The following is a 12,980-nucleotide window of genomic DNA, read 5'->3' as shown; positions in this document are numbered from 1 at the left end:
TAAAAAGGAAAATACATTTTAAAAAACGAAGCCAGAGATTTGTTAGGCTACTCCCAAGCCTTGCATTCTAGTCAGCTCCTGATCCTTTCTTTCTTTCCAATTCTAAGTCATACTGATACATATTTCATGAAGAGACTCTGTTTCCTCCTAGTGCATCATTTCTAGTTCTATGATCCCTGCAAATTACATGCAATATCAAGCCACAACTAAAGTAAAGGTCGTTATGGTCCCACTATTATTTATCCAAACCACAGACATTTATCTCAAAGTAATAATCTTTTAACTACATTTGGATTTTTTGATTCTACAAGTCAGAAATTGTTGTAGTTGAAAAATGTGATCAATTGTCTACTCCATTCTGAAATCCAATGTCACTGTTAACACAGCCTCAGCATGTACAAATTCGGGAGAGGCAATAAGAAGAAATAAAGATCCATCTACCCCATAGGGATGACACCAAAGAACCATGTCAAGAAAACACAGACTTCAGACTCATGCAGACTTTAATCTTAATATCAGCTCTGCCTCTTAGCAGCTGAGTGATGTTGAACAAAAGTTACTTAATGTTCTTGAGACTTAGATAATAAATACTAATATCTATTTCAAAGGAGTGTTGTCAGAGTTTTTGGTGAAATAATTTAAATAAAGTGACTAACTCAATATTTAGCATATGTACATCGTCAATAAAGCTAGACTAACTTTTGCTACTGTTGGTATAAAAGTTGATATATTTGTTCATCTACGTATAAATAACTTTAAGAAGATAAAGAAAAAACTGACAGGAAATAAACTGATCTAAGGAATACAGTGGGATCCTTTTGTGGTATACATTTGCATTTACTCAAGAATAAAGTTAAAGTTAAAAATCAATTGTATATAAAATCTACAAAGAAATGCAAGACTGGCTCAATATTCAAAAACATCAGTCAATGTAATATTCCATATTAACAAGCTAAAGAAGAAAAATCATACAAATATATTAATACAGAAAAGGTATGTGACAAAACTTGACACATTCATAATGACTTTCAAAAAAATAAGAATATTAGCGGACTTCATCAACTTGATAAACGACATCTAAAAACAGCCTGCAGCCCTAACATTACTTCTAATGGCGAAAGCCTTAATGCTTTCCTCCTAAGATCGATAACAAGGCAAGGATGTCCACTCTCATCAATGTCAGTCATATAGTGCTGGAAATTCTAGCCAGTGCAATCAGCAAAACAGAAAACAGAATGGAGATAGAAAAGGAAAAAAATACAACAATTCATATTTGCAGACATGATTGTCTCGTAGCAAATTCCAAAATATCTACAAAGGACTTCAAGTGAGATCAGCAAGGTGACAGTACACAACATCAACATACAAAAATTAACTGTATTTCTATATACTAGATGAATGTGTCAACACCAAAATTAAAAATATCATTTATAATCATTCAGAAAAATGAAAAAGTAAGTGTAAATCTAATTCAACATGCATAGCACTTATATGCTGAAAACTATAAAATGCTCATAAAAGATTTTTAAAAATTTTAAATAAATGGAGAGGCATAGTGTTCATGGAATAGAAAAGATTCAACTTAGCAAAGATGTCAAAATTCTCCCCAAATTAACAGGTTTACCAAGCAATTTCCATAAACATCCTAGCAAAATGTTTTTGCAGATATAGGTAAGATTACTATAAAATTTACGTGGAAAGGCAAAGGCCTTGAACAGCAAAAGTAATTTTGAAAAATAAAAATAATGTGGACAGAAATAATCTACCTGATTTCAAGACTTATTATGTAGCTAAACTAATCAAAATTATGTGGTACTGTTGGAAAGACACATAGATTAATGGAACAGAACAAAACACTCAAAAACAGACCCACACAAGTATGCCCAACAAAAAATTGTGCATTTTGACAAAAGCACAAAAGCAATTCTATGGAGAAGAGATAACCTTTTCAACAAAGGGTTCCAGAGTAAATGGAAATCCATAGGCCCTCTCCCCCACAAAAGAAAACCTCAACCCAAGCCTCACACTTTATACAAAAGTTAACTCAAAATGGGTCATGGACTTAAACGTAAAAGGTAAAACTAAAACTTTTAGGAAAAAATGAGAGACAATCTTTAGGATCTAGAGCTAGGCAAAGAGTTCTTCAACTTGACTCTAAAATCAACATCCATAAAAGGAAAAGATGTTAAAGGAAACTTCAGCCAAATTAAAAACTTTGCTCACTTTGATGGCTGGGCACGGTGGCTCATGCCTGTAATCCCAGCACTTTGGGAGGCTGAGGCAGGAGGATCACCTGAGGTGAGGAGTTCGAGACCAGTCTGGCCAACATGGTGAAACCTCATCTCTACTAAAAGAAACACAAAAATTATCCGGGAGTGGTGGTTCGCACCAGTAGTCCCAGCTACTCAGGAGGCTGAGGCAGGAGAATCACTTGAACCTAGGAGGTGGAGGTTGCAGTGAGCCAAGATTGCGTCACTGCACTCCACCCTGGGCAACAGGGCAAGACTCTGTCTCAAAAAAAAAAAAAAAAAAACCCCAAAACAAACAAACAAATAAAAAAAACTTTGCTCACTTTGAAAGACACTATTAGAGGATATGAAGCCAAACTATAGACTGGGAGAAAATATTTGCAAAGCACAAAAGACTAGTGTTTACAATAGAAAAAATCTCTCAAAACTGAAGAGCACCAAAAAAACACAATAAGAAAATGGGAAAGGATGTGAAAAGACTTTTCACCCAAGAGGACCTACAGATGACAAATCAGCACATGAAAAGATGTTCAAGGTAAACCAGCTGTTAGGAAAACACAAATTAAAACCACGATATCATATTAGTACACACCCAACAGAACTGCTAAAATGAAAACAGTGACAACACCAAACGTGAACATTTGGAGAAACTGGATCACTCATGCATGCATTGCTGGTGAGAATATAAAATGGTACAGTCCCTCTGGAAACAGTTTGGTAGTTTCTTTAAAAACTAAACATACAACTACTATATGACCCAGTAACTGCACTCCTAGGCATTTATTCCAGAGAAATGAAACTTATGTTCACACAAAAACCTACACAGGAATGTTTATAGCAGCTTTACTCATAATGGCCCAAAAAGGAAAATAAAAAAACACCAGCTATCCTTTAATGGATGAATAGTTAAACTGGGGTACATCCACACTATGGAATACTACTGAGCAACAGAAAGGAACCAACTACAGTATTAATGCATGCAATAACTTGGATAAGTCTCTAGAGAATCATGCTAAGTGAAAAAAGTCAATCCAAAAAATATTACATATTTTTTTGGTTTCACATCTATAATATACTGTTTTGATTCCATTTCTGTAATATCCTTGAAATGACAAATTTGGAGATAAGATAAATGGTTGTCAGGGGTTAAAAAGGGTTTGAGGGTGGGAAGGAAGTAGCTGTGGCAATATAAGGGCAACATGAGGGAGCCTTGTGGTGATAGAAATGTTTTGTATATTGATGGCAAATGGCAAAGTCCTGCTTGGTTATTGTACTACAGTTCTACAAGATGTTATCATGGATAGGAGGCAGTTACTGAATAAAGGGCACCAGAGAACTCTCTGTATTATCTCTTACAACTACAGGTGAATCTATAGTGATCTCAAAAAGTTTCATTAAAAAAACCAATTGTATATAAAATTCGCAAAGAGATTTAATCAGATTCAAACAGACTTACCCAAAGCCCCACCCATCTATGGCACTGGTAAACACCACATTTCCCTGTTCTGGAGAGAAGTAAAGGTGAGAATCATCTGTGTCCTCCAAGCCAGTGCTCCAGTCATATACTTGCTCTCCTTGTTCAGAATTTGGATTCACTTGGGATTCAGTCTCTCTCTCTGCTCTTTCTCCTAGGACTTTGGAAGTAAAAAGAGTTCCCGTGAGTGCATTAATCTAGGAAAGATGGTGAAATGGCAGAGTGTCATTCAGATGCTTAGCACGCTGACGGCAGGAGAAACACTGTTTAACCTGTGTTAGGGCTAGAATCATCAGTCAGTTTGGGCTCATTAAGCACACACGAATGGAGGTGACATTCACAATCAGTGAATAACTTAGATGTATCCATTCTTCCTAAACTCAGCATAACTAAATTATAAGGTTTTTGGAAGGTCATTGTGTGATTATTATTATTATTAGTTTAATGTAAATGTTAATGTGTCATATCCTTAATTTGTTTTTCAGTACTGAGGCCTAGTATCACAAAGTACTCATGATTTCCAACCCCACCATCCTAGTTTGTAACCTCAGTCCATTGCCTTGACCATTTCTCACATCGGTTGTCTGAAATGTGCACTACTCTCTTCAGGCCCTCTTCCCAACTCCTAATCCTCAACTACTTTCACTCCCAAATAGGCAGTAATCTTATGTCCTACCTCAGAAAGAAAATGGAACCTATTACTCAGATTTCCTTCAACTGCCCCACATCCCAATCTACAAGCTCACTTATGTCTGCAAATACCACTGACCTTTCTCCTGCCAATGGAGGGCAGGAGTTATTTTACCTGTTCCTAATTTTTTTCTTTTTCTTTTTTTTTTTTTAGGCGGAGTATCGCTCTGTCGCCCAGGCTGGAGTGCAGTGGCATGATCTTGGCCACCACACCCGGCTAATTTTTTGTATTTTTAGTAGAGACGGGGTTTCACCTTGTTCCACAGGGTGGTTTCAATCTCCTGACCTCGTGATCCACCCGCCTCGGCCTCCCAGTGTGCTGGGATTATAGGTGTGAGCCACCACACCTGGCCTACCTCTTCCTATTTCTACAAGGAATGATATCCATCCATCAATCTTTTTCACTGTTCTACTTTTATTGTTTCCTGCCTTTAGCAAATAAATATACTCAAGTTGCTCTCATCAATGCTTTCCACTGTCTTGAGGAAGAAATTTCAAACTCCTATGCATGGCATATGAGGTTCATCAACATCTAAATCCATATCCTTTTTCCCATCTCTTGTCACTGTTTAACATGATCTAATTAATCAGCTATAAAACAATTTGCAGTTCCTTAAATGAAACATTGTACTGTGCTTTTTCTTGCTTTTATGACTTTGCCTGTCATATTCTTCTCTTTTGAATGCCCTTTTCCTAACTGCCTGCCTGGCAAACACCTACTTTACTTCCATCTCAAGGTTTCCATTCTATGATTTCTAACTCATTCTTCCCTCTTGACCCAGACTGGGTTAGATGGCCCTTATCTATGCTGTCATATCACACCCAGGGCTTATCTCATTGTTCTCCAAATATCTCTTTGTTTGTCTCCCCTACTATACTGTGAGCTCCTTGAAAATAGGGATTCTGACCTGTCCATCTTACATTCACAATCCCTAGTGCACAATGGACATTTGATAATTCATTTATTCAACATATATCTATGAAATATTTGCTGAATAAATAAATGAATGAATGCTTGGGTAAAATTTCCTCTAACACCAGGTAATAAAATACTACAGACAGGTAATAAGATCTTAATATTGCTTCATTTTGGAACCAAGATACAATGTTTTAAACAAGACAGCCTATTGTCCAAGCTTTACATGATGGGTGCTTCCAAGAAATGGAAGGCACTACTGAGAACGTGCTTATTCTGTTGCCTCTGTTGTAGAATAACACCAACATGTATGAATCTGAAGTGGAAAAGTTCACTTTTCTGTAGCAATGGCTCATACCCAGCTCAGTAACTTCCTTAAAACTCTTCTTCGAGGCTAAATTTTTTAGATACTAAAAATTAAAATACCTGTTCTAAAATACTCTTGAGGTGAGAATAGGCCTCTTGTGGGGTGAATTTCAGTTCCACTAAAAATTAAAATACCTGTTCTAAAATACTCTTGAGGTGAGAATAGGCCTCTTGTGGGGTGAATTTCAATTCCACTATCAAGTGATCTATCTTATTAATCACTAAAACTGGATGGATGTTTTCAAGCCAAGCTTGTCACAGAACTGCCTGTGTCTGATAAAAACAGAAAGAAAAATGTAAAACTCATGATTTGAAATAATTAGAGCACATTAGACAATCTTGATTAATAACCACTCTAGACTATGCCAGCCACACAAAGGTATGCAATAGCCATTCACAAAGTATGTATACAGCACAGTAGCAAAGGACTACAGACAAGAAATCATCATTGCCTTTATGTAACTGACAGTTAAGAAGGATAAATAAGGCTGGGCATGGTGGCTCACACTTGTATCTCAGCACTCTGGGGGGCTGAGGCAGGCGGATCGCTTGAGGCCAGGAGTTCAAGACTAGCCTGACCAACATGGTGAAATCCTGTCTCTACCAAAAATACAGAAATTAGCCAGGCATGGTGACACATGCCTGTAATCCCAGTTTATGTGGAGATCGAGGCATAAAAATCACTTGAACCCAGGAGGCGTAGGTTGCAGCAAGCTGAGATCGCACCACCGCACTAAAGCCTGGGTGACAGAGCAAGACTCTGTCTCAAAACAAAAACAAAAACAAAGTATGTTAAATTAAAGTCATCATCTCTAAGATCCCTTGAGAACTCTGGTGATTTAACTCCTTCACAGACTGGAATGTTACCAAATGTGAAATATAAAACCAATGTTCTGATTGTCAGTGAAATGCCTCAAGTCAATCAGTTCCCCTTCTTTCCTCACCCTTAACCATTTAAATATTTTCTCATCACAATCCATTACCTGTGGACAGACTCCTTCCACAGCATCTACCACAATGATGCATCCATCACAAATGCGAACAGCAGTTGACACTTCTGAGGAAAAGTCCACGTGTCCTGGAGAGTCTATCAGATTAATCAGGTACTCCTCATTACCTAAAATACAATTTGTAAATGCACATTTTCAGTTGTGCAGGTATATAATGCTCTTCCTCAGAAATTCTAGAATAAGAAAGCTGAAAGCTTCTAAGAAAAAACTGAGCAAAGCCAGAGGAGTCAAACACTCAGTCAAGAGCTATCATTCCAACTTTTCCCACTGATGGGACTACTGATTCCAAATAGCATCTACATAAAATGTCAAAGGACTTTATTTATTATTCTAATAGTTACCACTTAAGAGCTTAGTGGGAGCCAGCCACTGTGATACTCACTTTTAATGTGCTAATCACATATTATTGAATCCTTACAATATCCCCATGAGATACATATTACTATTCTCCTTTTACAGTTTAGGAAATTGAAACTGAAAGAGATCAATGCCCAAGAGCCTGACAGTAAAAGCTGTTCAAAGGGTCAACAAAGCAGTTGGCCAAGTTCTTCCCTACAATTTATCAAAGGGCAGTGTATGAATCTGCTCAATCAAGATTTAGATTTAGACTCAATTCTACAAAATATGTAGATTTAGACTTAATGCTACAAAAGATTTAGACTCAATTCTACCACAACTTAAGGAGAAGTTACTGCGTGCCAAGCAGTGCACTATGGGCTCTCCCATTAATATCTCCTTCAATAGTCTCAACAGACAAATGTATTAAACTTATAGTAGGGTGATGGCACATCCTGAGTTGTCTGGTTTTAGCACTGAAATTCCCACATCCCATCAAAGCCCTTAGTCCCAGGCAAACAACAACAAAAAAAAGATCATCCTAGGTTATAGAGAGTTATCATTAAACACAACTTAGTATACCATGCAGAAAATTAGTAATACTTTAGAATTCTGTACTCATTCCCCATTATTGATAAATTTGATATAATTCTCTTTTAAAGACAGATTATTTGAATGCTCAAACACATATTTTACTTTTGCTCCTCCCCTTAACTCAGAGTTTGTCAACTTGAATGTGCTCAAGAATGACTGTAAAGTTGAGTATCCTTTATCTGAAATCCAAAATGCTCCAATGAGCATTTCCTTTTTGTGCCATGTTGGTATTTGAAGAGTTTTGAATTTTGGAGCATTTCAGATTTTGGATTTTCAGATTTGGGATGCTCAACCTGCAATTTATGGGCCATTTAAATGATTTTCCCCCAATATAATTTTAATGACTTCGCTTGTGCCCTAGGTGATACTGATGATAAACACCACCACCACAAATAACCACAACCAGCACTTAACATCTGTGGACTGCCTATTCATGGCTGGCATTGTTCTAAGCATAATACAGAAATTATCTGATGTTCACTTACAACAATCCCCTGTAGTAGTTACAACTATTAGCCCAATTTTATATAGCAGGTAACTAAGGCACAGAAAAGTATTTTTCTCAAGGACATCCAGCTAGAATCCAACTCTGAGGTTGACTAAGATCACACAATTCCAAATGATAGAGAATAAGTTCAAATCCACTTAACTCCAAAGACCATACCTCTAACCACTACACTCAGAAGGCAGTAACTTTCACCTCACATGCCAAGATTCCACTGCTAATGAATTCCTAAAACACCAGGTGAAGCATTCCCAAGTGTACTGAGGCTCAGTGGGAAAGACTGCCATCAGTTAGCAACAGACTGCCTTCTTCAGTACCACTCCACCCCGCTGCCTCCTGGTCTTTTCATGCAAACTGCTTTATGAGAAACCATTGCTCTGCTGAAACCACCAGAGAAGGCTCCAACCAGAGAAGGCCATGGAGATCTCCAGTGAAAATCCAAGAAGTCAAATAACCAGAGCCCTGGAGCAATGGTCCACTGGACCTCAATCGAGCCTTCCACTGTCAGATCTCACACCAGTTCTCCTAGCCAACATTTTCCATAAGTACCATGGTCTCAACCAAGTACACCAGAGAAAAAGGAGCAGGTCTAGTAGTGGTCTAGGGTCCTATCATAAAATTAAAGCTGTGAGATTCTTAGAATCACTCAGCATCTTCTTAGCCTAAGCCTTTATTCCATAGAAAAACATGCTAATGCCCTCAAAAGACTGACCCAAGGTCCCAAAAGAAGCAAGCCAGAAATACACCCAGGGCTATCTAACCATTTTAGTCATTTCTCGGGTCTTAGATTCCTTCATACTTTGCAACTGGGGAAACAACACTTGCCTGTTCATTTGGCTAAACTCCAGACTTTAGAGTGGGAGAACTTCAAGCACTTTTCCATCCTTTGTGATACGACCGGGACCTGATACTGAAGTTTCAGAGACTGGGTCTCCAGTCAAGTTCTTTACAAAGTCTAAAAACGCACTTGTACAGAAATTTCAGGCTTCCTATACAACAGTGCTCTTACCTTTTGTTGGAGTTGCAGACCTTTTAGGGAATAGTCAGGAAAATGAATACCTATCTACCTATCTACGCTCCCTAAGTACGCATCCATTTCCAGATTCTTTGAAATTCATTCAGGAAGGGCAGGTTCAGATCTAGACAGGAACTGAAAGCTAATGATACACCAAGTGTTTCCACCTGAAAATCTACATCCTAAAAAATAAGTGTCTGATCAAATAATACAGCTGAGAAATACAGCCAGCCTTGGAGCTCACATCACACATACATATTAAAGGTTCAGAGAAGCCCTGTGAGAAGTCTGTCCAACTCTGTTTAACCTGGAGTTTCTCAAGTGTATTTAATGGTGAGAAAGAGGAAATGCCATGGTCAGTTACACAGCTGACAAAGGCTTGGCTCAGCTCTGAGCCAGGCCTCTTAATTCCTCCTTCAATGCCTTTTTCATCTTAACCCTTTCCAAACAACTTTAACCTAAATTTCAAAGGTTGGGGAAAGAAGTCCCATATCCATTAGAGAAAAAAAGTCCACAAGCACAGCTCTTCTGCTGTGACTTCAGCCACATTATGTCTCTTTAAAAAATGCCATTTACCACTTTTGTGTGTGTGTGATCAAATTAAAAAATACATAAAAACAATTACAGGGCTTATCATGCTAGATATTATTATTATTGCTAGTGGAAATCATTTAAAAAGTAGAAAATGCATAACACTTTTCAGGAGACAAAATTTTTTAAGCATGCTAAATGATCTTTCTGATTTGTAACAAAGTCCTGAAGCTACATATTGAACTAATCCCTGCAATAGCATTCAGGGACAGAATGCTGCTGCTTTACTTCCCAGGCGTTCCAAACTAAACTGCTTCATTTCAAGGCACAGATCTAATCAGTCAAGCAACAATCCAATCTTTTTATGTTCCAGGGAACTGAAAAAAAAATTGGAAGACCTGAAGTTAATTATGGGAGATATCTTCCAGACAATTTCTGCTGCTAATAGGGAGTTATGGGAAAAGAATTGCTCCCTTGCCCATGGTTTTAAAGTGCCATGGAGAATTGTCTGACAGAAGGTGCACACTTGTCACTAGGACCTGCCAAAACATCTCTGTATTCAGTAAAACTTCATGTAAAGAGTTTAGTGTTCAACTTCCAAAACACTGGAAATGTTCACTAATGCATACATAGAAAGCTGACAAGAGAAAGCTTTCCATAAAATAAAAAAGAAAAACTGAAGTTATGGATGACGATCTGAACCTCCTGAAAAGTGTCCTTTATGTTTCAGTGTATTGGTAGAATATTTTTCCTGACAACAAAAATAACAGAAATATAGGCAGAACCTGAGTTATCTGAAGATATGTTCCTAAATTCCTTATGTATGAACTTATACATAAGTTGTACACCAACTATAAAGTAACCACAAGTCTCCCTCCACAGGAAATACCACTTTTTATTTTTTTAATTTTTTTAAGATACAGGGTTTCACTGTAACATTCAGGCTGGATGCAGTGGCACAATCATAGCCTACTACAGCCTCAAACTTCTGGGCCCAAGCGATCCTCCTGCCTCAGCCTCCAGAGTAGCAGGGACTGCAGGCACAGAAGGGTAATTTTTATTTTATTTTTTGTAGAGATGGGGTTTCACTGTGTTGCCCCAGCAGGTCTCAAACTCCTGTCCTTAAGTGATCCTTCTGCCTCAGTCTCCCAAAGTGCCAGGATTATAGATGTGAGCCACTGAACCTGGTTATCTTTTATATCTTAAATCAATACTATGTTTTTACATTTTAAATCAATGTATAAATTTATAAGTTATAAATCAACTAATATGGCTTATTTGACAGAATTGTAAAGCACAATTGTAAAGCTGACACAGGTAACAGGATAACTATCTTTATGAGAAGCCTGCCACAAGGAGAGGTGAAGGGCGGTTGACTCTGATGGTATGTGTCAAAACTGAGATGGGGTCAGGCACAGTGGCTCACACCTATAATCCAAGTGCTTTGGAAGGCCAAAACTGGAGGATCACTTGAGCCAAGACCAGCCTGGACAACATGGTGAGACCATCATCTCTACAAGAAATTTAAAAAATTAGCCAGGCATGGTGGCACATGCCTGTAGTCTTAGCTACTTGGGAGGCTGAGGCAGGAGGACTGCTTGAGTCTAGAAGTTCTGGGCTGCAGTGAGCTATGATCACCACTGCACTCCAGCCTGGGTGATAGAATGAGACTCTTGTCTTTAAAAAAAAAAAAAAAAAAAAAGTGACATGGGTTAGGAAAATGAGAGGAAAAAATGATCTAGAAACAACTATGAATAGCAAACTGATTTAAGTTTTCTTTTGCTGCACAAACCCAACCCAAAGGCCTCTCCTGACCTTCCTCCAACATGAAACTAGGCCACGTACAGACCACTTCTGATTACATTTTGCCTCACCCACTTTTGGTTTTTCTCAGTATGATGCCAGTCCACATCTGCCACTCAGTACTGTAGCCACACCCTGAACTCTGACATCATTGAGAACTTCTCCACCTTTGAAGGCTTGCTGCGTAGATAGTAAATCTAATAATTACACATCCACATTGTCTTAATTCCTTGGGTCACTGGCAGTTTTGCTTGGAAGGGTATAAGAATAAGAACCAGAATAAGAAATCCTGGAGTAAAAAAAACGTTGATGCTTACTTATAATATCTCTATGCCTAGCAACACCCTGGAGAGTCATAGATCAAGGACCAATTTCACACTGCTAATGTATGTCATTACTATAAGGTATGGGTCCTATCATCAGAGTAATTGAGAGAGTAATTGCAGTATAACTTTGACTAAGAAGCGGGAAGAGGAAACATGCAGAGGAATGTGGGGCTGAAAGAAGGATTTATGTATTTTTTAAGACAAGACAGACTTGAGCATGATTAAAAGCTGATGGTTACAAGCCAGTACAGAGGGAGAGGTGGAAGACACTGAAGAAAAGATTATAAACAGAAGATAAGACCAGAGCACAGGTTTTTGCCAGTGACAGGCGGCAAGCAAAAAATGCCCATATCATTACGTTTTGAGGTACAGTGGCAAGCAGGTGAGAATTCTTCTCTTTTCTGTGAAATAGAAAGCAAGAACATCTGCTGAGGTTGTAGAGGAAGGGATGACAGGTAGGTTGAAGGAGACCAGAAGGTTTAAAATAGCTGCTGGGAAGAATAAACAAGACCTAATAGAGAGAGATGGGAAACCTGCCAGCAGTCTGGAGGACCAGTTGAGAACCTAGCCCAAGTACAAGGACAAAGACGTGTAGAGAATTAACTTTATCAAGGGTTAAAGTTTTATTGGGAAAAATATGACAGAAGGTCAAGAACCAAAGAGACTGAAGATGCTGGCAAGACTGTCAGTGAAATGACAACTCTGGGCTGTATGAGGCAGGAAGTGAATGAAGAAAGAGGCTGATGGGAGTCAAAAAACTAGAGAACATTAGAAGTCAAAGAACGGGTACCTCATTAGTCAGGTGAAAGAAAAAGCTGGGAGAATCAAAGATTGTAGAGAAGAAAGTATTTAAATTTGAAATGTCAAAGATGAATAGCTCAAGGTGATGCTAAAATCCAGAAAGTAGTCATGACAACAGGTAGGTGAAGTGGAGAATCAATGTTGTTGAGAGGATAAGCTATTGAAGAAGCCATTCTCAGGGATGGTGAAAAGCCACCTTAGAAGATTCAGGTAAAAAGAACAATTATGAGGTCAGGTGCCAAAGTCACTAATGAACAGGAACCATCACCAGGAGCTGACAATGATTGGAAAGGTGAATAATTGGATGGTCTGAGTCTTGAAAGAAGAAGTTTGAAAACAAGGGTAGAAGAATTAACTTTTGTAA

General features: G+C 38.2%; 1 protein-coding gene across 1 annotated transcript in view; it reads right to left on the bottom strand.

Moving 5' to 3' along the window:
- The window catches only part of EFL1 (elongation factor like GTPase 1), a 114,195-nt gene that overhangs the window by 86,780 nt on the left and 14,435 nt on the right, over positions 1-12,980 (bottom strand). Inside the window, 4 exon segments of the mRNA XM_058427194.1 lie at positions 2,751-2,793; positions 3,706-3,920; positions 5,831-5,968; positions 6,679-6,812. Of these exon segments, the coding sequence (XP_058283177.1) occupies positions 2,751-2,793; positions 3,706-3,920; positions 5,831-5,968; positions 6,679-6,812 (530 nt within the window).

Source organism: Hylobates moloch, unplaced genomic scaffold (genome assembly GCF_009828535.3).
Source record: "Hylobates moloch isolate HMO894 unplaced genomic scaffold, HMol_V3 SCAFFOLD_14, whole genome shotgun sequence".
NCBI classification, from domain to species: Eukaryota; Metazoa; Chordata; class Mammalia; order Primates; family Hylobatidae; genus Hylobates; species Hylobates moloch.
This window is presented reverse-complemented; position numbering and strand designations above follow the sequence as displayed.